Here is a 26,654-nt window from a genome sequence, read left to right as displayed (position 1 = left end):
AATAGCTAAACAGAGCTCACTCTTATGCTCGTCTGTTAGTCGTGTCTGCTGATGTCTGGAGCCCAGCTGTGCCTACTGAAGGCTCTGTTCTGTTCTGTTGTGTCTACGGCCGTATGAATGTGTGTCCAGCTGTCTGTATCTTTCTGGAGTCTGCATGCTGCGTCCGCACAGAACAAACACATTTCAGCACTTTTTTACACAACCCAGTATACATGGAGTTGACTGCGGTGGTTTTGTGGCTCATTTGCTGTTTTTCTCTGATCAGAAATCCCTCCTTAGATGACGGGGAGGGCCACAGGTTTGAGTCCCAGCACTTCCAGTTGAGGTGAGAAGCAAACACTAAGGACGAGGCTCTCTGTGGCTCTCTGGAATATCAAGAGTAGTGCAGACTGAGGATGCTGTTTTGACCTACATAGTATATAGTATATAGTATAGTATATTCTACATAGTATATTACAGTCATATTCTACCATTAGATGAGGCTGCTAGTTAGTAATAACAGGCTGCAATATCTGCTGAGCAAATATAGGTCATATATTGAGGATCCCTCCCACTTGTCTTGGTTCTCATTTGAATTACACACTACAATTCACCCTCCACTCTAGAAATATGAGAATCTTTTTATTTTTTTATACCAGTGGTTATATTGTGCTATGAATGTTTGTTTTCAATGCTAACATTTCATTGTTGGTTCAGCTAACATTATCTTAATCGTAGTGTAACGTATCTCTCAATGGAAGAGCACACAATCAACAGGGAAACCTTCAGTTCCAGCTAGAATTGAAAAATACACATTTTGCTAGCCACAGTAAGTGTTAAACCATTGTGTGTTCACTGTGCAATGAAAGCATAGCTGTGGTAAGAAGAGCCTGGTGTGAAAAAGTAATAAAAATCACAGCTGGATTTGTTTTGCATCATGGTTTGTATACCTTACATTGTGTTCAGATGGCTGCTGTGTAGACTTATATTCATGACAAAAATAAGAGTAAAGAGATAAACATGTTTCATACATGAAATAACAGGTCTATTGTGCTTCATTATAGAACTGCCATTTTTTTAATAGACTTTCTTTGTTAAACTCTTCTGGATGGCCTGCATTTCCCCGCATTATTTTTGCATTTGCTGCACTTGTTAATGAAATTCAGTAGTCTGGAGTTATTGATATCTATATATTATATTGAAGAATATTGTCATGTAGGAGTCTATCCCAGATTACCGGTGTTATTGTAGGACACTTGATATACATGGGCCCTGGGTTTGCATCTCAGTGTGTTCATATGTTCAGGCACTCTCTAATTCCTGAGCACCATTATCTGTCCATGGTGTGTGTCTCCATCACACACAATTACACCAATTTTATGTCTTCATACTGTGCTAGCCTGGGGTTTAGATCTCATCCCCCACAGTATGAGAGAGGGAAACAGTAGGAATATAATACTGAGAGATATATGTATTAAGAAAGCTGGACCTCTACATGGCAGAGAAAGTGTGTTAATGATTAGAAGAGACACATTAATCTTGTTTCACTGAGGTTAAGATGGGGGGCTCTACATATTTTGTGGGTACCAAGAATGTCACAAAAGTAGCTGTTTTTTTTGTTGTTGTTGTTTTGTTTTGTTTTTAATTATTATATATGATATCAGGAAATGTGACTGAAACAAGTTTTCTATTTAAATTTGTTTTTGCCAAAGGACTTAATATTGCTAACTACAATTGACTGAAGCCCCACTCCCATGTACTCCAGCACAGTTTTAAACTGTGGTATAACTGTTTCCTACCAGGCAGAATGTGGAGTCTGTGAAGTCCCGAGTGGTGCTAACAAAAGATGGTATTTTTTTCCCCAAAGATCTCTTGCTCACTATTTACAGCAACTGTAAAAAGATCATTACACACATTTGTGCTATGAGTAAATATAGTATAATTTGCAGCTGATGAGTTGATGATTTAAAGATGACTTTTTAAATTTTGAGAATTGAATGTGTAGACAGAAAAAGACATTCCTTCTAGATGTTGCTTGTAGTTTGTTTCAGATTATTGTTTGCTGGTACAATTTCTCTCTCTCTCTCTCTTCTCTCTCTCTCTCTGTCTCACTCGCTGTCTTTCCTTCTCTCTCTCCTTCACTCTGTCTTGCACGCACACTAACAAACATGTTCTGCTTTCTGCTCTCTCTTTCTCTCTTCCTCTCTAGGCCTCCAGAGCCAGTTTACAGCACTGTGAATAAACTGTGTGATCGTGCTCCCTCTCCCCGTCACTACTCCCCCGTGGAGTTTGATAAAAGCCCACTGCACTCCGTCCCTTTCCCCCACTACCACGTAGGTGTGCTCCCCGACTCCGACATTACCAGGTACTGACCACTTAATGCTTTGCATGCCAGTGAGGCTTGCCTGCACGCTCCACCCACAATCTGCCCCCTGCATGCCCCACCCACAATCTGCTCCTCTGCACGCTCCACCCACAATCTGCTCCCCTGCATGCTCCACCCACAATCTGCTCCCCTGCATGCCCCACCCACAATCTGCTCCCTGCATGCCCCACCCACAATCTGCTCCTCTGCACGCTCCACCCACAATCTGCCCCCTGCATGCCCCACCCACAATCTGCTCCCCTGCATGCCCCACCCACAATCTGCTCCCCTGCATGCCCCACCCACAATCTGCTCCCCTGCATGCCCCACCCACAATCTGCTCCCCTGCATGCCCCACCCACAATCTGCTCCCCTGCATGCCCCACCCACAATCTGCTCCCCTGCATGCCCCACCCACAATCTGCTCCCCTGCATGCCCTGCCCAACAGCTCACCCATGTGTGTCTGATTCCTAATCTACATTTGGGATAATCTTGTCTTCTGATATTGAGCAAAAGAATGCCAAACTTTATTTCACCAACCTACACTGTCTGGCAGTGTAGACAGAATATGTATAAATGGCAGCCCATGAGTGAGTTTTCTCTGGCTCACATTTTTCCAGTTACATTAAAATTATGTAGAAAAAATAGTATAAAAATAGTTATTGCATTTATGTTAGAGCATAGGTAGGTAGGAGCTCTAATATTGCTTTTAAAATAAAAATCCTCTTCCACTAATCTTCCATGGATCCCACAGAGTATTTTCTGGACTGCTAGGTTGCAGCCCTTATGCGCTCTGATAGCTGATATAGCCAATTGTCCTGACCACTCACCCATGCTAACAGTAGGTAGCCACAGACTCGGCTACACAGTGGGGATTGTGGAATACATGGAAAAGACAATGCAAAGGGAGAACTGACCTAGCAGAAAGAATAAGAGTTAAGTGCCACTTGCTGAGTGTAGAGAAGGAAATTACACAGTGCAAGTACATAGAGGTAATATAGCAAATAGTATGGTGAGTGATAGCTGATATGGCTTGCAGTGCTAGAGAGGGAAAGCTGAGTAAATAATGCCCCAGAGTTCCCGAGTTCTGTATCATTCTGCAAAAAAAAGTGCTAGTATTTTATTTAAAAACTAACTAAATAAAAATAACTCACAGAGGTAGAAGAGATGAGGGGAGGCTATCCCCAGCTTTGGAGGACAGGAAACCAGTAGATCTCACCGTAGTCACATTTGTCAAAGCAGATAGCGCCATGTTGTGTACATGTGGTCTGACATGTGTACAAACTGTATGACAGTGGTATTTGCAAACACTGCATCATATTTCACTGTGTGAGTTTGTACAAAGATCTCAGCATGTGTGTGCACAGGCACAAGAAGTTGTCCAGGTGATTCTTGTTGCCCTGGTGAATAGCTGGGGTGAAATAAAACTGTAGTTTTTGAGTGACTGAATTCGTTTAGTGCCTTTTACTCCCTGCTCTAACCCCTTGACCCTTCAGTGTGTCTCTGGATGGGTTTGTTGATTGTATTGTTTATTGACGAGTCTTTGAAGGTCAAAGCCTGGATGCTCACAGAATGTTGATCAGGGTTTATGTGCAGCGCTTGAGCGATATCTAAGCTTCATAAACCTGAGAGGATTGATTTAATCTCCTTTATTGCCTCTGTAGCTGTTTGCATTTTATCTGTCAGAACAGTTTGACTTTAAATGGGTATAAAGCCATAGCATCTCATCTGTCGCACTGTTGATTAAATGAATTAAAGTTTATAGTTTGGAGATTAATGGGGTCTAATCCATTTTCTTTTTCATAAATACCATGTGCGTGTTTGTGGCTCAGTGTATAAGTCTCAGTCTTTCTGTGGCCCAGATGGCTTTGGAACAACACTTGGTTGCTGCCACTAGCGCCTTGTTTTGGCACCGGATGGCTGATTACTGCCTCGTTTAGAAATTTAACGATCGGTGTATTACTCGGTGAATTAAAAAGCAGTCTCTAATTGGCTTCAGAGGGAATGAGAATGATTTGCATCTCAGACAGCAAAGGAGGCAAACCTGCATTAGTTAGGAAATTATAATGTTAACTTATATTACTGATGATGTTCTGTTTTTCAAATTAGACAAAAAGAGAGAACAAAACATTTTGGACAACCATGCTCAAACCATGCTGAGACACCATCATGTGCCCTTCTTGATGATACTTGACCCCATGTCTGATAGTTTTAACCCCTTAAAGTATTTTGGTGTTAAGACTTAAAATTATTTAGTAACTACATTTAATTATGCAGTAACTACATAGAAACTAGTAGGAAAGGTATGTAGTTATGAGAGTGAGTATAAATCTTCCCAGGTCCGATACTTGGAGTTTAATGGGTTAAAGAAATGCTTTAGTTCTTGAGACTTTAAAAATAATAATTTTTATGATTTGGTCAATACTATAAACACTGTAACTTTTCCTGAACACCTAGAGTTTTATAGATATCTTCTACCAGTGACAAGAACTAGAAGAAGCATTAGTGAGATGACAGTTTATCAGTTTCCAGAGCAGACACAGATCGTCTGCTTCACTGGCATAAGCCTGTAACTTTTCCTGAACACCTACAGTTTTATAGATATCTTCTACCAGATATCAAATTCTACCTGATCAATCAATCATGTGAGCAGAAAAAGCCCACCAGCAGAAAAAGAGCTAAGTTTATTTACTTTGTCATTTTGTGTTATATGGTGATTAATGGTTTGTTGTGAGCAATGGACCAGGAGAAGATTCTTACATTTTTTTCCTTAAGAAAGATACATCATAAATCACTATTCCCTAGTGCTGAATCTTCTCACTGATAATAGATATCCCTGTGGAAACACCCAGCTCATTCTGATCAAAGAACAGACTGAGCTGGTCAACTCTTTGTCAGATGGTAAGTGCTGGTAGAAAGAAAACAGTTTCTGAGTTATGACAAGTTCTTTTTAAGACAATAACAAAACAGTAAGGATATGATTTTAAATCAGTCATTTATTGATAAAAATTAGTCAAGTAATAATGAAGCTGGAAAATAATTTGGCTTGTGTTTTGGCAGCTTGTAGCTGATCATACCAAGATGGAATTTCCAGAAGGGATGTAAGGTGTGTCTGCTAGAAAAAAAAAGACAGTATATTAATTCAGCACACACTGTCAGACCTGATATACTCATCTCTGCTAAGTCCTCATGTGGATTCATTGCATCTCTAAAATATTTCAGTATGTGGACTGTTTCCTTCTACCATCAAACTAAAGTTGAATGAAAATTAGCTTACTGCATTTTATCAGCTCTGGTCAGGTCATCACAGTGAGGTTTCTTCTGACTGGCATGAGGAAAATAGTCTGGTTATTTCTGTAATGATGTAGTCTGTTTGCAACTTGCATTCAAGGTGTTAATGTGGGAATTAAAAAAGAAAAAAAAAGTTTCCAGTAAAAACAGAATGTAATTGTGTTGTATGAGATGTAAGCTACTTAATGAAGCTTGTGACTGGCTGAGGAGAAGGTTGTTCTTTTGTAATTTGATTTAAAAAAAAAAAAACTATGTGGTTTATGTGTGCTAACTGCAGTGTTTTTTTTTTTTTTGGCTCTCCTGCTCTCTGCTTCTTTCGTCTCAAATCCAATTACAGTGTGGGAAGTGAACCGTCAAATAATCAAACTCTCTCTCTCTCCCTCTCCCTCCTCTCTCTCTCACTCACTCTATCTACCAATGTGCTCTCAAAAGGTTAAAGCCGCATTATTTTACTGCAGACAGAGCATAGACTGCTCAGGGAGGCTTTGCTGGCTCTCTCATCAAGATGTGTGTGTAAGCGAGAGGTATATAGAGCATATGTAATGTAAGCAGTTATTCTTTCTACTGTATCAGAGATACAGTCCCCTCCAATTATTTTGTTTTTGCTATACACTGAAGACATTTGTGTTTGAGTTCAAAAGATGAATATGAGACGATAGTAAGTTTCATTTCTTGATATTTACATCTAGATGTGTTAAACAACTTAGAACATAAACAACTTGGGCACCTTTGGTGGCAGAACACCCAGTTTTTCGGTGAGCAAAAGTATAGGAACAGATAGTCTTAAAGTAAATAACACTTAATATTTGTTTGCACATCCCTTGTTTTGGGGGGTTTCTCCCTTCAGTCTCCTTTTCAGGAGGTGAAATGCATGATCAATTGGGTTAAGGTCTGGTGATTGACTTGGCCAGTCTAAAACCTTCCACTAAATGAAAGCTGAAATTCTGATCTACTGTATTATCTCATATTCATCTTTTGATCTCAAACCCAAATGTCTTCAGTGTATAGCAAAAACAACAGAATTGGCCTTGCCATTTAATACCTTTGGAGTGGACTGTACCACGTCTGTTGACTCTTATAACTGGAACAGTGGGCTTTACAGTCAGTTTGCTATCAATAAACCAGCAGGTCATTAAGTTAGCAGTCACAAAGCTGGAGAACTCTTTAAGGACGTTGACTGAGTTTATAGAAATCTGTAGTGGTGCTTAAGCTAAAGAGACACCCTGGAAGGCCACATTACTGTATTGACTTGACCTGAGCAAAGACCATTGGAAATACGTCAGTCATCCCCAGGGAGAGAGCTCTTTTAAGCAGGACTCACTGCGAGTTTATTGATACAGTGCGTCTGTCTCCCTATGAGTCACAGACGTCGTGCTACATGTGTTAGATGCAGTCTGATTGCTGACATTGTACCTCTGAGGGGTATTGATGTATTGTACACTTGTAGATGAGGTGGTATGGGGATATTGATATGGGTCAGGAGCTTTAATAGGTCTGGAGCATATTGATCAATATGCTGGTTTGCTGACTTGCCTCAGCATGAAGAGAATGCGGTAACATTAGGCAAAAGAATAGCTTGTATTCAGGGAACGGTGATGTAATCATACATAGTGTAATAGATATACTAGTCTTTATGGGTGATATATGAAAAGTGCTTGCACTGTCATGACATATAATATTATTTTTAATATTAAAATTAAACAATATACTTTAATTCAGTATAAAATGAAAAAAAACTATATATGGGGAATTCATATAAATATATATGAATTATATAACCTAGACAGTCAAAGATTTGAAAAAGACCATTAGACTTTTGTTCAATCTTCAACTGTAAGCCAAACTTCAACAATAAGCCAATAAGCCCACTGTAGCCACAGGTTCCTGTACTTGGCTGACAGGAGTGGAACCTGATGCGTTCTTCTGCTGTTCTGCCCATCCACATCAAGCTTAGACACCTTGTGCATTCTAAGATGCTTTTCTGCTCAGCACAGTCATAAAGAGTGGTTATTTGAGTTACTGTATCCTTCCTGTCAGCTCAGACTAGTCTGCCCATTCTCAACTGACCTCTCTCATCAACATGGCATTTCTGAAAACTCTTGTGAAGTCTGTTGTATGTGAAAATTCCATGAGATCAGCAGTTTCTGAAATACTTACACCAGCCTGTCTGGCACCGCAATCATGCCATAGTCAAAGTCACTGAGATCTTTTCAGTTAACAAAAGCATTCTCTTCTTTTATCCCTATACAATTTTGTGTTTCCATTTTGAAATCCCTTACACTGAATGATACATTTGTACCATACAGACTGTTTTTGTCGATGTATGATGCATTGCCTTGCTTATCGAGAATGCTGTAGGGGATAGGCTATTAGCTTGGTAGTAAGAAAAATGAACGATGGTTTGGGGGAAAACTGATAATGGCACCCGTCATTTAAAATTACCCTGATTTGAAAAATTTCTCAGAGAGGCTCTGTGAATGCAGCTCTATAACAATCCACATCACAACCTTTGTCACTAGGCAAATGCCAGTTGTATTTAAACACTGCTTATTTTATCCAGTGACTGTGTGTTTATGGGCTACAGTCTGTTTATCTGCTGTGGCCTTCACTGATCAAGGGGAAGTGATGCTCCAACCCACTCATACACACTCTCTGGTTTACTCAGACATTCAAGCTTGTTCAAACACACCCTGTCCAGCACTTCGATGATCATATCAGCCATCCTGTTCTGCTGCCATCAGAAGAGCATATGTACGTATAAACAAATGAATAAAAGAAGTCATTCCCTGGACATTCCTTAAATTCCTCAAATCCAGGGCCATGGTATAACATCTTGTCCATTTTTTTTTACCAAACAGCCTTAAATAATGGTATTTCCATTTAGTCTATATATACTTTTAAGCATATTGTCTGTGTGGCTTGAGTCAATCAGAGACCCAATTCCATATGACCGTTCTATATCATTAACCTTCAGAGCTTGTAAAGTTCTACAGTAAAGTGCCCTTGAATATGTCATCTTAGCTGTTAGTGAGAACGTTCAAGATTTATGCTTGGGAATTGTGCATACCGTCTCACTCTTTTGAATATTTCTGTGGAAGCCTAAATTTGAAATTTTTCCATTTCCTTTTTGAGTGAATGGTGGGGCTGCAATTATTGAAAGTGACACTAAATAAATGGCTAGATACAGTGAGATGCGTGGGTCCGCATAAATAACTGCGTAGCTGCAGTATAATGTATGCCGCTATTCACCCATCATTAGGAAGTAGTGGAGGCTTTTAGAATTTAAAGTAAGCACAATCTGTTTTGTTTGTTTTCCCATTTGGCATTAGGTTTCATGATGACAAATGTGGGGAAATGAGAGGGAGAAGCCAAATGAGACAGGAGGAGGCAGCTGGCCAGCGGGGAATATTGTACTGAGGGAATAGATTAATGCAAATGAGCTCCCAGAGAACTGAATTTAAGTTTAGAATTTACATAGTTTTTAAGGGTATTTTGCTATTTTGCAATTTGTGGAGAAGATAGATGATTTCTGTCCTTAAAGTTAGTTAGCTGGAGTTCCAATCATCAGCATCTTGCTAAAGGTTGAATATTTGATCTCTGAAGCTAATTATCCTTTTCATTGACTTTTTTTTTTTTTTTTTTACATTTCCAATATTGTAATAGAAGTTGTGAGAATACAGAATGATCTGTAGAATATCAAATGACATGTTCATATCCTGCCCTTGCCTGACTATTTTACTGTTCATTTACTCTTATTTGAAATCAGAGATAACGCAGTGGAGGTTGTGTAATTGTGAGGTTTTAGTCAACCACTGCACTAAAACTAGATATTATGCAGTGGATTTCCAAACTTATGGAGTATGTCTTCCATCTAGTGGTGAAAGTAGATAACAGTTACTCTAGAAAGTATTTTCCCTGATCAACATTCATTGCCAGCATTAGCCTTTAAAACAATGAACTAACTATCCAACTAACTAACTAACCACTAACTAATAACACTAGCAAAACTAGCAAAAGGTGATGTATTCAGTTAGGTGGCAAGATAAAGCTCGCTTTGGTCAGATGCCTCTTTAGTTAATTTAACTAGAATCACTAGAGATTTTTTCAGTATATGGTGGGAAATTCACTCACCTCAAGCAAAGATGTCAAGCAAAGGTGACCATAACTGCATTTAGATTTACAGTCATGGTGGTGCATCGGATGGGTTTCTTAGTACTTCAGGAGTACTCCAGTTTTCTCCCACTATCTAAAAACATGCTGGTAGGTAGACTGGCAAGTCTAAATTGTCCCTGGTGTGAATGAATGCATATGTGTGTGTGTGATGACCTGTAAGGATCTGGCTTCCCATTCAGGGTGTATCCTTGCACCTAGTTTTCACAGGATAGGCTCTGGATTCATCATGACCCTGACCAGGGTAAAGCAATTACTGAAGATGAATGAATTAATTTAATGTAAATAAATGCTATAAGCTTAAAGTTATATCACAATATGTATAATAATTATTAGTAAATATTTATGCTTGATGCACTTACAGTTCCCTACAAAAGTATTTTGGAATGGCAATGCCAATTCTTTTATTTTCAATATACTATACACATCTTTTGATCTCAGACACAATAGATATTTGTGTTTGAGATCAAAAGATGCATATGGGACGATAGATCAGAATTTCAGTTTTAATTTCCTGATACATCTAGATGTGTTAAACAACTTAGAACATGGCACCTTTTGTTTGACCCCACCCATTTTTCAAGTGATCAAAAATATTGGAACATGTGACTGGCAGGTGTTTCTTGTTTCTTGTGTTTCTTTACATAAGTAATAGCTCTGAATGTCTACTCTTGGTCTGAGCCCTCGGTTTCACTTGTGAAGACTGCATTTGCTGTTAAAAAGGATAAACTAACATGAAGATCAGACAGGTCTTCTCCCTTTTCTATGGGAGAAAAGCAAGCCATTTTGAAGCAGAGATCAGAGCCTTTATAAAAGCATTGAGCAGAGCCAATGCAACAAACTGGAACATCCTGAAAAAGGAAGAAACTACTGTTGTTCTAACAACCAGACATCAAACAGGTCAGCCAAGGAAGTCAACAGCAGTTGATAATAGAAACATTGTAAGATCTGTGAAGAACAACCCAAAATCAACAGTCAGTGACATCACCAACAACCTCCACAGGGCAGGGATGAAGGTAACACAATCCACTGTTTGAAGAAGACTTTGAGAGCAGAAATATGGAGGCCATAACACAAGATGCAAACCACTCATCAGCGGTAAGAATCAGAAGGCCAGATTGGAATTTGCGAAGAAATACAGAGATGAGCCACAAAAGTTCTGGAACCAAGATTAACCTCTACCAAAGTGATGGAAAGTCCAAAGTGTGGAGAAAAAAAGGATCTGCTCATGATCCAAAACATACGAGCTCATCGGTCAAACAGGAGGTAGTGTCATGGCTTGGGCTTGCATGGCTGCTTCTGGAACGGCCTCACTAATCTTTTTCGATGATGTAACTCATGATGGTAGCAGCAGGATGAATTCAGAAGTCTACAGAAACATTCTGTTTGCCAATTTACAGGGAAATGTAATCATCCAACCTAATTGGGATAATCTTCATCTTGCAACCGGACCTTAACCCAATTGAGCATGCATTTCACCTCCTGAAGAGGAGACTGAAGGGAGAAACTCCTCAAAACAAGCAATAGCTGAAATAAGCTGTGTTGGAAGCCTGGAAAAGCATCACAAAAAAGAATGCAACAGTTTGGTGATGTCAGTGGGTCACTGGATTATGGGTCACTTAATAAGTAAATATTAAGTGTTATTTACTTTAACTTACTTTAATGCTATTACAATATTTTTGCTCCCCTATAAATTGGTCTCTCACCAAATGTGCCATGTTCTAAGTTGTTTAACACATCTAGATGTAAATATCAGGAAATGAAAGCTGAAATTCAGATCTATTGTCTCATATTCATATTTTGATCTCAAACCCAAGTGTCTGCAATGTATAACAAAAACCGGAGAATTGGCCTTCTGGTTCCAATACTTTCGGAGGGGACTGTATCTCTGGTAGAGTAGAAAGAATAATACTGCTTACATTGCATATGCTCTATACACCTCTCACTTACACACACATATTGATAAGAGAGGTAGGAAATTACCTCTAGGAAAATAATTTGCAAATAAACACTACAGCTTGAACTTGCATGCACACCCATACAAGTGGCTTACCAACCAAGACTTAATACCTTCCTCTGGCCCAGATTCAGACAATGGCATTGAACTAATTTGGGTCTGGCTATCAAAACACAGCCACAGCTCAACTTTGATTAGAGCCAAGATGATGTGAAACACTACTCATAGTTGGGCCACTTTCAGCTGCACAGTAGCCACTTTTGGCCCATATTCCAAATGTCAGTATGTCTTAAACATGGTTGCTTACAGTTGGGTCATTCTTTACCCAAAATACACTAGACATTTACCCTTATGTCCTTAAACTAAACTATATTTGGCTCAAAACTGTCTGCTGCATAAAGAGTCATTATTTTTATAAAGACCTTCTCAACCTTTTTCCCCATGTGAACCCCTTCAGCCAAAATTATTTGTCTCAGTAACCCTTATAATTTTAAGATAGCCAAATTTGAAACCTAAAAATGTAATAAAGGCCAGAACATTGCATGTTTCTTTGTGAAAAATATGTATTCTGTTATTATATTGTTTTAAAGTATCCAAATTTGCCTTGAAATATTTTAATGGTTTTGTAGCCAGGCTTCATATCATTAAATCATTTAATACCCCTTGTTCTACTTATGAAGATTTTCCATACAACCAAGTCCTTTTTATATTTTTTATATTTTATTTTTTGTACATGCTAGCAAAATTTATCAAATGACATTCAACATTATGTTTTGATTGTTTTAATTTAAGTTAGCATTGCATTACTTCTGTGCTCTAGTTTGTGTTCTCCATGGCCCATCTGTGTTCTACTGTGACTCTGATTGGCCTGGAGGCCTGGAGGTCCACCAACCCAGATATAGAGGGAGACAGAGGGAAACAGACAGAAGGGTAAAAGGCACTAGGGGGAACAGATTGAAAGAGAGATAGACAGGTGAAGGGAGAGAGGGAAAGTGAAATGGGAGATAGACAGAGGAAAAATCTACCGTCTGCTCATAAGTGGGTCACAGAGGAGTCAAACGAGAGATAAGATTGTGGTAGTGTATTTGTGGTTCTCTTGCTGTGTTAAAAAGCTGCATCCTGAACATTATTGCACTGTGCTATCTGTAAGCCTGTGTGAACAGCTGTCTGCATGTTCCAACTGGAATTGACATTATTTAATTTGTTGATTCTGACAGTCTGACCTCTTGTACTGTGGCATCTGCATTGCCTTGTCTAATAGTTACAGATACAATGGACAAATATTTCAAAGTATGCTCTCATGAAGGTAATAGTTTGTAAAATTAAGAGCCCTCTGCTGCTTGTGCGATGAATTGCATTTGCTGTGAAAATACTGAAAAATCTTTGCCTTACCCCAGTCAAACCCTTCCCCTTGTTGATACTATGTGAGACAGAGCCAAGGAGCTCTATTCTGACTGGAGGCTAGTTTTTGGGTCAGAAAAATGTAAACAGAGGACTGAATATAGCCTCATCCATTGCAATATTGCGAAAGACAGCTTTTCTACGGTATCTTAGAAATTATATTATTAAATATATTATTAATAAATTATATTATTATTATTATTAGTAGTAGTAGTATAGAAATGTTTAGAAGCATTACAAACTTTATTAGTACTATCAGAATATTGCTTATATTAAATATAATTTAATAAAATTTAACCACTGTTTTTTTTTTTTTTAAAAAAAAGGCTATCTTTAAAATATTGGAGACCAAAACGCATTCCTAGAAAAATTATGATGACCATTCACTGACCTCCCTGAAATGAATTAGTTTATTATATGACATATGCGATAACCATTATAATAATATACCATGTATGAAACATTCTACATTGGTAGTCTAATAATAAATAATATTTTTATTGCCTATAAGCACTATATTTAAATAAGCACTAATATTTTTATTGCCTATAAGCACTATATTTAAATAAGCACTAATATTTTTATTGCCTGTAAGTGTGTGTGTGTGTGCTCTATCGCCGTCTCTAGGAAACCACTGAAAATAGGACAAATGCTCTAAAAGTAGAGCAGTCCTCTATTAGGCATCAGCCATTGTGCTCAAACACACCCTAGTCTGTGAGCTAGCACCTGGCCAGCCGGCCTACGTGTGTGTATGTATACAGCATTCCAGGACACTTATGTGTGTGGGTCAGGAGAGATGCTGAGCCCCACAGACTCTGAGCTGATGTATTATTGGACATGTGCATACAGGGAACCAAGGAAGATCGTGCTGCATAAGGGCTCCACCGGACTGGGCTTTAACATCGTAGGAGGTGAAGATGGTGAGGGAATCTTCGTGTCCTTTATCCTGGCAGGAGGACCGGCCGACCTGAGCGGAGAGCTGAGAAGAGGAGACCAGATCCTGTCTGTAAGTTTTGTGACAACACATACACATGCAACCATATTTAGAAACTATTGTTTTTGACCAGAATGGTTTTTGATTCAGTGCTGAACATTTGCCTCTCTCTTTGTTTTTATTTTGGTCTTCTATTTTGGTCTTTACCAGAAAAGTTTTAGAAATATTACGGTAGACATGTTACTTAGTCTGGACTATGTACATATATGCATTTTGTCTAAAATGATTAAAATATGTAATCAATAGCCTACGTCTGCATTTAACATCTAATTACTGCAGATCCTCTGTCCAGCAGTAGAGGGCGCCATCACATTTTGTGTCTCACAGAAACAGTATTCTTGACAACAGAAAATTATTAGCCAAAAATAAAGGCTTTTGTAGAAGCAATTGCAAAGTAATTAAGATTGAAGTAGCCTCACATGGAGTGGATACCAAAATATGCTGCCTGAAGTCAGCTTCCTGAGTGTCTTCATTAGAGCTCATCAGGGTCTGATTTGAGCTCTAGGGAGTTATTCTAATTGTGGAATGCCACAAACATCCCTAATCAGACACCTTCAGTTCCTGCATCATTCATAATAAAATACTCCCAGCCTGTAGACCACTCCAAATCAGATGCCCTCAATAAGCACCCCCAATCAAAATAAGACGTGCTCCGTTCCTGCATATCATCACGCCTAATCAGACATCCACAGTACTTGTTCTCTGCTATTTACTAGGACTTGCTGCAATTTTTAAAGTTAAACCAGTCCACTCAGATGCAAATGAGAGAAAGAAAGATGGGGCAAAAACAAGGGAATGAGAAGAAATGAGACTGAAGGTGGAGAATGGGGAACAGTAGAAACATGGGAATGAGGAGGATGGAAGAGACAGAGAGAGAGAGAGAGAGAGAGAGAGATAATGGTGTTCTGGCCTGATTTGGAGTCTAAGAATAGCTCTCAGGTTTGCCTCTTGAGTTCATGCTGTCAAATGAGTCTGAGTACATGGGCCATACTGCAGACTACAGCAGACATTCACAGATAAATGCATACACACAAACAGGAAAGGGAGAATGAGCAAGAACACACAGTAGGTTGCACATACTTACTCACACATGCTTGAGCTCACCATGCTGATACACCCCATCAGCTTTCCCCATGGTGGAACTGAGTCAGTGCTCTGTAGGTTTCCACTATGAATACCTTATATTAGTATGGATCTGAAACACGGTATGTGTTCCAACAACTACTTTCCTTGCTGTCCCTAGCCTGTGGCTTCTTTTTCCCCAAATGTTGTTTCCATTCTGCAGCGTGCAGTTTTGAGTCACCAGATAGGAGCCCTACTGCTCATTATCCTGCAGTACTCGAGGATATGGCGATTTATTGGCGGTACTCAAATATGCCTGTGTTGCTGCAATGTTCTGACTTTAGGCCACTATTTCATTAATGACAACTGCTCCAGATTAGACTCATGTTTTTGAGATCTGGGTTACAGAGTCAGATCTCAAAGATCTACCAAATGTATAACAGCTGATGTATAACATCTTTTAGGATTTGGAAAGATGTGTCTTGAAGTGAATCAATATATTAAAATGTTTGTGAGTAGGTGTTCAAAAGTATATTGTATTATTAAATTCAAAGAAGTAAAAATTTCCTCACATAGCCTGTCACATTATGTTACCCAACTAACTAGAATTAGCAGTGAAGGTTTGAATATTTATGAATATGAATTAGAAGGAGATCACTACCTGGCTACTTCTAATAAGCAATCACTTTGCTTTGTACGTAAATTATTGCAATGAAATGAATGGATTACTCAAGTGACAGAAATACCTCACTAGATGAGGATTATGAATATAAATGGCTAATATGATTTAAAATTCCTCCCAGAAATCAGAATAGCACATATTAGATAGCTAGCTTGCATTAGCAGTTAAGATTATGAACATTTATGAATGTGACTCAAAATTTCCTTCAGAAAACTTGTTGTTAGCTTGTGTTAGGATGCTAGCTATCATTAGCTTGAAACGTATGAACATTTATGATTTAATTAGTCTCACAAAATCTTATCAATTTAGCTTATGTTACCCACCTAGCTTGCACTAGCAGTAAGATTTATGAGCAGTATTAATTATAACTATAAATCCTGTCAGAAATATGGTCTTGTTAGGGTATGTTACTTAGCTGGATAGTGTTATTTTTTAAGATGAGGAACACTTATGAATATCACTTTAATAAATAATTAATTCCCTTACACAAGTTAACTTTTTAGCCAACTAGCTAGCATAAGCAGTAAAGATAATGGACATTAATGAATATGACTTAAAAATTCTCTCAGAAATCCTTAGGTTAGATTGTGTTTGCCAGCTGCCTAGCGTTACTGTTAAGCTTCTTTCTGATCTTCCTCAGGTTAGCTCATGCTTGCTTGCTGGCTAACAGACTCTGTAAAAATATAGCTGTATGTGTGGCTTCCTTCCTTCCTTTTTACATTTACTTACTTAGAGTACATGACTTTTACACACACACACACACACACACACACACACACACACACACACACACACATACACACACACACACACACACACACACACACATAGAATGATTTTTATTCTACATATTCAATCAAAAAACCTTCACTGATCAGCAGTCTCTATCACATTATACTGACTTTGATCACTGTAGGTGGGTAACAACAGTCTAATGTGTGTGTGTGTGTGTGTGTGTGTGTGTGTGTTGTGTGCAGGTAAATGGCATTGATTTGCGAGGAGCTACACATGAACAGGCTGCGGCTGCACTCAAGGGGGCGGGTCAGACGGTGGCCATCGTTGCCCAGTACCGGCCTGAGGGTGAGTGATGGACAGCTTTAGTGACCTATCAGTGCCGAGAAGAGAATGATTCTTAATGATTCCTTATATAACCAAGCCACTCAGATTACAGAGGTCACCTGCAGCCCCAAGCAGGACGGGAGCACAAGTCACACAGGCATTCTTTTTGATCCTTGGCCATTGAATGTTTTTAGCTTCTGTGTTTAATTAATGTGTTTGGCTGCTGGTCTGGATTTCACAGATGCCCCATCCAATCAATATGGCATGACCATATTTATTAATCCAAATATATCAGGATTAATCTATGACTGGTACTGTTGCTAAATTTTAAATTTAACTACTAAACCCTGGTTGATACTTCTGGGCGTGAAACATTTTGAGATGCAATGAGGGGGCTTAAGTGTAGCAAGCAGAGGCACATTGATGGACTCAAGTGCAGTCTTCCAAAATCCTAACAATGCTTTTTGTGTCTCTATGGTGCTGTGCGTCAAACATCCTTCAGGCGAACACTAATTGGTTGAGGCGGGGAGGTGTGCTGCAGCTCCTCATCACTGTTAGCACCAAATGCTTGTTCGCTGTATTTTATAAGAAGTAATATATTTCATGTTAGCCATCCAAATTGGTAGTTAACATGAATGTTAATAGTAGTTCATAGTTTGCTAAAAAAAAAAAAAAAACATGTGCATGTCAGAGTAGGGGCTTATCCATGCTTGTCTTTGACTCATGTTTTCCTGTAGAGAAATCTGCAAAATACCAAACCGGTTGAATTTATTACCTAATAGTATGACATCTGTGAATTTGAACCTGGAAATAACATTGTTCTGCTTATTTGTTCATTCTGCAATAAAACGTGAGAATTTCATTTAGTTTTCCATTTTCTGCCCCCAAGTGAATGTATTACATGCAAATATGAAAGCAGACACCTATGTGACTGCTCATGCACAAGGCCCTCAAGTGTTTGCAAATACATGGATGCAGAAGTATAAACCGGGGCTCATGTTTATCATATTATTGGTAAATCAGTTTTGCAGGCCATTTAAAGACAGTTGACTTTGTAAGTATTTTGTAGTCCTTGTTGCTCTGTTTCGGTGTGAAATGTAGTGTGAAATGTAAGAGGTTTGTGTGAGGTCCTAAAACATCTTCTACTCTCCCCCTTCCATATGGTGGTAATGTAAGGTGTAAGGTTTGTGTGGTAAGAGCAAGAGAGCAGAGCTGTTCTGATGTCTGCTCTCTTTTTTTCACTCATCAGAGCTTGCGCTGTGCTCTCCACGTCGGGCCGCGCCTCCAGCCACAGGTTTGTGCCACGCAATCGGTGTCTGGGCCAAGAGCAGCCTGCAGCCCCAGCTCCCCAACCCTACCCACCACAAACCATACACACACACACACACGCGAACACACACACACACACACACACACACTGAAACCCTGCACAGTCCAATAAAACTGGACTTGAAGAATCTTCTGGCCATTGTGCTCTTTGTAAACATTTTGTAAGTTTCTTTTACCTCCAGATGTTTATCTTTAGATAGAGTCACAGAATGTGCCAGAAGAATCCTGTCCAGTTTGAGGTTGAGTCTTGCAGGTTTTCAGTTGGGTTTTTGGGGCATGGGCTCAGTCTTGCCCAGAATCCGTTCTCATCATGGGGCTCTAACACGGAATGAGGGAGGGATCTCGGTGGATCACTTACCTGATCTGTGTGCACTTTTCAATCTATACGTGCCTGCTTGCACAGCTAACTAAGCTACACCCTGCCCTTATGCTTGCCTTGGCTCTAACGCACAGAGCACACAGCCAGCACGAACCTACACACACATTGTAACACGTACAAATAGTGCACTCAGCGAGTAACTAAAGCACGGCAAGATATTATCGCATATAGGATAATATCTGATCTCTGTGTTACTGTCATAGCCAACTGATGAGAAAGGTTGTGGAAAAAGTGGATAAGTATAAAATTAATTGTTAGTTCTTCTGGACACTGCACCTGCTCTCTTCATCCTTATTCCCTATTCCTCTGATTTCCTTTTCCCTCTTTCACTCTTTCACATGTCTCCTGTTCAGACCCTGCATCTTAAACATACACCCAGACACATACAATATGTACACATATACTCCCTGAACCAGAGAACAAAATGTCTCATATAAAGGTTAAATATCTGATTCAGTCTAACATATAATCTGCTGTTACATAACACATACAGGAAGGTATTAATCACTTTGTTTAGGCTTGTCTGGTATATCTGCCTTCATATTAGAGCTGTTCCACATTCTGCTAACATTAATCCTGTTAATCCTGTTATCTCTTAGTTCTCTCTAGTCTTCATTGTCTCACATTGTCCTTCAGCAAACTGCAGAGCTCAGCTCTAATAGCAGTGATGCTGACCTGAAACCGAAGCCTGCTACGTTACATGATTTTTGCTACGTTATGTGTTCCGCAGCAGTGCTAAGAGTAGGGCTATATGTACCCAGCTCAGGTAATCACACAGAAGCATTGAGGCAGCAACTTCCTGTGCCCATGGAGAAAAGCACATAGAGCTTCCTGCATTACAGTCACACAGAGTGGCAGATGTGCCCAGATAGTGTTAGGACTCAGCACTAACATTAAGGGGCTCTATTGTTATGCAGATGTGTCCATTATTTTCTGGTTAATGCTAGCATGTTGCTATTTTTGTTGGGCATAAGCAAGTTTTTTAATTATTAATTAATAAAACAGAGAATTAATGCTCTGTGCTAAATTAAGTGAAGTGGTGCAAAAGAGGATGTAACATTCTGAATCAACAACTGCAGTGGGATTTTCACCACCTCCTGAGACCCCCCTATACTGCACATGTAGGAGGAATAATATAGTGTTTTACTGACCTCAAGTACTACCTTAAAAGTCATGTCCCATTTTTTGCAACTGGGTTTTGTGAATGTTTACTATTTGTCATCCCTTTCAACATAAACAGGACCTTCACTCGAGTGCTAACTAAATACAACAGTGTTAATTATTTTAATCATGGGACTATTCAGCCAGACTGGGTGTGAGCGAGTTCCCTCTCTATCTGCTCTGATAGCACTGCCTTTCTCTTGCCAGAGTAAACAAATTCAGCTGGAATGAAACCATTGTCTGCACAAATAAGATAATAATGAAGTACATTATTAAGGTAGATTTAAGATAAGGTATGCCAATAAGGTTAATGTATAATGCAAGTACCTTAAGTACCTTTTTAACCTCTTTGTATTACTTCTTTAACTATAATACTCAAAGCCCTTTCACATGCTTGGGGATTAATATGATGGTGTGTGTGTGTGTGTGTGCGTGTGTGTGCACTACTGGGAGTATAAGTAAGAGATGAAGGGAATGTGACAGGGAATTACCTGTTTGTTTAAGATTTACAAAAGCCAGCCATTGCTTTATTCTTTAATTTGACCTTGTTTGACATGATCTGTATAATGTTAGCGATTTACTCAAACAGAGTTAATATTTCTGTTAGATTTATATATTTTTAACCAAAATAGATCACTGTAATTCAAACAAAACAAGAGCAAAACAAAAGCATGGTGAACCTCCTCTGCACTGATGCGAAGAGTAAGACAGGGAGCCACGGGGCTTCCTGAGTTACTGAATAATTTCTTAGAGATTAATGAGTTATGTACTTTAAGATGAATACCTGAATGCTGATGAACTGGCAAACTGGGAGCTTAAGGGGTTAAGTAGAGCAGAGAAGAGGAAGCTCAGTATCGAGGCGGAGAAGGAAAGCGACAGGGATGGTATAAATAGAAAAACAACTAGGTTTGACATTTCTGTCTTCCGCCATATGCAAGAGATACAATCACATCTGATTTTATCTGAAATCTTAGGTACAACATACACATTCTGAATGCTGACTCATTTCAATCGTGTAATGTTTCTGTGTTTATCCATCTGTTTTTTTTTATTGTACTGGTATGTGTGTGTGTGAGAGAGAGAGAGAGAGAGAGAGAGAGAGAGAGAGACAGAGAGAGAGAGAGAGTGTGTACGCTAAAAGCACTGTATCATCAGTGTATGCAAAAAGCATCAGTAGATAAACTCTTCTTCTTCTTGTTTTGGCTGCTCCCATTAGGGGTCGCTACAACAGCTCATTGGTCCACATATTTGATTTTGCACAGTTTTTGCCGACACGGGGAGTGGACTGTCTTGTGCAACCGCAGTGGCTGGGGTTGGAATCTGGGCCATGGCGGTGAGCCTTCCAGGGACCCACCAGTAGATACACTATATGGCCAAAAGATGACCATTACACCTACATGTGCTTTTTGAACATCCCATTCCAGATTTAGTCTCCCTTTGCTGTTATAATAACCTCTACTCTTCTGGGAGGGCTTTCCACTATATTTTGGAGCGTGGCTGTGGGGGTTTGCCCATTCAGCCACAAGAGCATTAGTGAGGTCAGGCACTGATGTTGGGTGAGGAAGCCTGGGGCGCAGTCTGCATTCCAGTTCATCCCAAAGGTGTTCAGTGGGGTTGAAGTCAGAGCTCTGTGCAGGCCACTTGAGTTCTTCCACACCGACCTTGGCAAACCGTTTCTTGATGGACCTCACTTTGTGCACAAGGGCATTGTCATGCTGGAACATGTTTGGGCCTCTTAGGTCAAGTGAAGGGAAATTGTAATGCTACAGCATACGAAGACATTCAATACAATTGTGCGCTTTAAACTTTGTGGAAACAGTTTGAGGAAGGCCATATAGAGTAAACGCCAAAACTAGACAATATCCAGAATTATGTCTATAGCTTTTCTTTATGCACTGAATACACTCAGGGTCTTGTGACCTGCATTTTTATAAAGGAAAAGGGTGATCTACAGTGGACAGCACTGTCACCACTGGCATTTGTGTATGCTCGGGATATGTACTCCTGTCAGTGGAAATATGTGAGATATTGAAGGATGGCTGACATCGCGAGCTTTCCCACGCGAACCTTATTAACTACAGCCTCCACGAAACCACATGAAGGGAAACTTAATTCTGAATGCTAGATGCATATGTAATTGTGGTTATATGAACACCAGATACTCAGCAGAGGAGGGGAATATATCTGGGTACCTTCTTGTATGTGTCTTTATGCATAACTTCCAAAAAGGTTATGAAGTTACGTATGACGTACAGCCATATGGTTCTTTCCCTGGAACCATAGTTACATACATAGTTACATACATAACTAGGATTCTATTTTACCCTTCCTAACCTCCAAACATGTGGTGATGTCTCAGACATGGCAAGAAGAATTTGAGGACCAGGTAGACCTCCTTCGGTTTGAACTGTTTAATGTGTTCTCAGACTGGAGCTCCACATGCCCCCACATGCACCACTGCACCCCCAAATTTCTCTCTCTCTGTGGGCTGCAAATAGAGCCCTTTCATGAGAAAAGCTTCATGTCTCTAGCAAGGTCAAGCTAGCACCCTTCTAGCTGAGACAAGGACACAATTTTCTCTGTGTTATTTTGTGGTATATGTGCAGGCTGATAACCCATTTCTGGAAGTATCTTAATTCTAGGGAACTGCAGCTATAGTCAGTAATCTTACAATCTTTAACAGGAGCCAGTATCATTCATAGTAACCTGCCTAAATTTGATTGGCAGGCATGGTAATTTCTGCCTCATGTTGGGATGACTGGGTGTCTGGAATTCTCAATGAATCTAGCTACATTCCAATGAACTGTTGGACTTGTTTTGGTGTTAGGGAATGCTTTTCTGAGTTCACCAATAGACAGAGCGTTGTAATGTGTGTGAGTAGGGTGGATATCCTGGATGGCCTGCTCCTTGGTGAGTGTACTTAGGGCGAGGGCATCAAAATACGCCAGAATCATGAGACCTTCCATATGGCCATGCATTTCAAGAACGCTCATGGCAGTACAGAGAGGCCAAATGGTAGGACCCTTGGGCTTTAAGGAAGACTTGGCTTTTAACCACAAGCCTGCTAGTTGGCTAGTAGGTGGAGGGTGTGTGGAATATACTGAGCAAAGATGCAGAGGGGGGACTCTGCCTGGAGGGCAGAATAAGTGCATGCAAAGGGAGATCCCACTCAGTCTAGTGTTGTGTGTTAATGTTCTAGCTAACATATCAAGTACAAAGCATTTCATTGGCTTTGTACTTGTACTCTGCTCAATGACAAGTTGGAACAAGAATCTAATCTAATATCAGGCTGAACAGTGAGCAGCAGTTATAGCAGTATAGTGAGGGAGACTAATTCAGCTGTTAGTTAAGCTAACCCATATCAAGCAACCAGCCATGGAGTTCTGATTGGATTTTTAAAAGGTCAAAAAAAATTACACTAACTGCAGCTGAAGAGAAGATAGAAGATGATAGCTATAAAGCTATCTCCATCTTTAAAAGACAGAGTAGCTGTAGTTCTAACCATAGTTGCAAGATGTTGCACAAATAGTTCTATAAGGTGTACATAAGGTCCTGCATGTATATGAGATCAGAAGAAGAAATGATAGCTGTATGACAAAGATATTTTTTTCAAATTTAAGACTTTGCTGGAAGGTCTCAGCATCCCTGGGCACATGCATAAGATATCCAGGTGATATTTCTAATAAACTGTGCAGGAAGAGATGACTGCTGAGACAAACTGATTACTTTTGGTCTACAGCAGCTGTCCACTTATTACTTTTTCATAGCTGCTGTATCTACAGACATGTCATTACTCTCAGATATGTCTGAAAGAATTATTTGCTCTGAATTTAGTTTTCATGTTAAGTTACAGACGCACAGTCAGAGAAAATGTTATTTATCATTATGCTGTATTTTCAGAGAGCTATGAATGAATAATATATTTAATATTTGACTAAATGTATTTAGTATTCTGTCTAAACTTAGTGAGAATTAATGACAGCCTGGATTTCAGTCTCATTTTATGATATCAATCACTACATACTCGGTAGATCTTACAGAGATCTCCTGTATATTAACTGAGAGTATTTGGCTGCAGCTTTGGCTTGTTGTGTGAAAACACTGATGCATGCATGAAATTTTATACCACAGTCTCCTCTATGCAATGCTCAGTTGAGTTATTTATGCATTTGTGATGCATGAATGAATATGAATATTGATCATTCTCCAATATGTACTACTAAATGGCTTTAGTACTATTTTTAATTATATCCCATTAGAAAAAATTGAAGATATATAAAGTCAGTAGTATACTGTAGTACATTTCTGCTGAAATTAAACAATAATCAAAGGAGAATCACAGGAGAGTTTAAGATTTATGGTGATCAAATTTTCACTGCCTTTATTGATTTCATCATCACCTATTCAAGCTTCCTCTGAGATTTATACCAGTTGGTTTGTTAGAATTTCCAAAATTGTCTTTTAAAAGCAAGAGAAGAAGCAGCTTTGATGCATTTTCAGCACGATTTTAACACTTACACAGATAAAGTGATGATACTGATCGTGCTCCCTATGTGATGTATGTGTGTGAGCTCATGGCAGCAGCTGAATTAATCATCATTACGTGCATTCAAATCTGTTATCACAGGCTTCCTTAATCTCCAAAGATTGCTGTCTCTCTAAAGTTCAGAGCTCAGCTTAAAACCTAGAATGATCATCATGATTCCATCTGTCGTTTCTTATCTATCAGTGTGAGTGTAAATTGTAAGCACAGTAGAGGTCGTCACAGAATTATAACGTTATACTGTATATATTATATATTCAAAAATTATATTCATAAATAAATTCCATATACATTTAGAGGTAATTAATGGCAAATAAACTGGTCTAAAAATAATAAGCCTCAACTTTAAAACTGTACTCATTGCAACACGCTGTAATTTCAACAATTCAAAAAACCCAAAATGATGCTATAAAATATAGTGCATTAATTAAAAAAAGAATTCTTTACAGTAATAAGTTGTAATCAAGCACATTTTACAATACTGTAGCCAAAACTCCTGTAAAATCTTAGTGTTTTGCTAAATATATGCAATAATATCTATGAAACAAAAGAAAGTTTATAGATTCTAATGAAAAATGTACCTAAATATATTGAACATAATACATTTTTGCTCTTCTATTATTCAGAGATTATTAAATAAAATAATAGACAACATTGCAAAATAATATTAAGATAATACAGTTGCCAGGAAAACCAACCTCCTGGCAATTTTGCTAGCTAAAATGTCATCAGTTTGCATAAGCAGTTTAAATGTGTGCACTAGCTAAAGACAAATGTATAGCAAGTTACACTGGCCTTCACTTTGCACTCACTTCACCTTAAACTAGTTAACTTATACACAGCTGTCCAAGCACTATACAGTATCATAAAGTTGATAATTAGATTAGATTAGATTCATTATTGTCATTGTGCAGAGTTCAAATACAGAGCCAATAAAATGCAGTTAGCATCTAACCAGAAGTGCAAATAGCAATATGTCTATACATATATATATATATATATATATATATATATATATATATATATATATATATATATATATATATATATATATGTGTGTGTGTGTGTGTGCAAAGTGCAATCAGCTCATACCATTACTAAAACTAAATTAGTAATGTGGGAACATATGCTACATTTGCCTTGGTAAATTGGACCTCGGTATGATGTCATTTTTGACCTCTGTGCATTTGCGTGTGTGTGTGTGTGTGTGTGCGCAAAGTGCAGTCAGGTGTATGCATATAAATATATTTTACTGTAGCTCATACCATTACTAAAACTAAATTAGTAATGTGGGAACATATGCTACATTTGCCTTGGTAAATTGGATCTCGGTATGATGTCATTTTTGACCTCTGTGCATTTGAGCTACAAAGTGCAAAAAAAGACATGGATGCCTCCATGACGGTCTTTTGTTAGAAACAAGCTACTCAGCTAACTGAGTGATATAAATATTCCTCCAAAAAACAGTGAACCATATAGTCAGTGTTGTAGACTTAGCAAGTAAATATTGATTCTAAAGCAAATATGCAGCATAAGTCATTTTAAGGTAAGAAGTGCTACTGGATGCTGCGCACAGCCATGTTGATTTGACGTCACTTGCTGAACTTGGAGGAACTCAGAGTTGAGGAGACTTTCCCAAGTTCCGAGTAGGAATTCTGATTTAAGGGGGGGGCGTTTTCTTTTTTTTCTTTTTTTTTAATTGTCATTTTCTCGTCGCAGATTGGAAATTACAAGTTACGACCTTTAGTTGAATGCAGCATTATTGTAAAATTTTGTTATAAAAATTACAGTACTTTTTTTACACTGCAAGAATTTTAGTGGACTTATATAAAACTTTACTGAAATTTTATTGGAAATGCATATCCCATATCCTCACACATGAAAGAAAGTTACATTTAGAATGCAGCCTCTTGGTCACCTCTTGAGGGTTAAAGGCCTTGCTCAAGGGCCCAGCTGTGGTATGAGAAGGCAGTGGTGCTCGTGGTCCAGCTGCAGGCTACAGATCCTTAATGAGCAGGCCAGAGGCAACAGTGTCAAGGAAAAACTCCCTGAGCTGGAATAAGAAAGAAGGGAAACAGGAATCCATGTTTTCGCCAGATATTGAGATATTGAGCATTATAATAAGCAGTCATACATGGGAAAAACAACCAGTCAAAATGTATTCATACATAGAGGAGGTTAGCCATAAGTATGTGAATATTAGTCTTGAGATCTTCATATGGACAAATATTTCATCTATATGGAAATTAGCACCACCTTTCCACCTAGTAATCACATCCCC

At 38.8% G+C, this 26,654-nt stretch overlaps 1 protein-coding gene across 33 annotated transcripts in view; it reads left to right on the top strand.

Annotated features, from left to right (window-relative positions):
• The window catches only part of dlg2 (discs, large homolog 2 (Drosophila)), a 229,147-nt gene that overhangs the window by 176,523 nt on the left and 25,970 nt on the right, over positions 1-26,654 (top strand). For 17 of the 33 annotated variants that reach the window (XM_026941642.3, XM_026941637.3, XM_026941651.3 and 14 more), the window contains 5 exons: positions 266-325; positions 2,189-2,344; positions 14,014-14,170; positions 16,880-16,982; positions 18,211-18,255. In XM_026941642.3, coding sequence (XP_026797443.2) covers positions 266-325; positions 2,189-2,344; positions 14,014-14,170; positions 16,880-16,982; positions 18,211-18,255 — 521 coding nt within the window. The remainder of the gene's footprint in view (positions 1-265; positions 326-2,188; positions 2,345-14,013; positions 14,171-16,879; positions 16,983-18,210; positions 18,256-26,654) is intronic. The other 16 variants (XM_034312876.2, XM_026941640.3, XM_026941653.3 and 13 more) reach the window with 7 other exon arrangements.

Source organism: Pangasianodon hypophthalmus, chromosome 17, assembly GCF_027358585.1.
Source record: "Pangasianodon hypophthalmus isolate fPanHyp1 chromosome 17, fPanHyp1.pri, whole genome shotgun sequence".
Taxonomy (NCBI): Eukaryota; Metazoa; Chordata; class Actinopteri; order Siluriformes; family Pangasiidae; genus Pangasianodon; species Pangasianodon hypophthalmus.
This window is presented reverse-complemented; position numbering and strand designations above follow the sequence as displayed.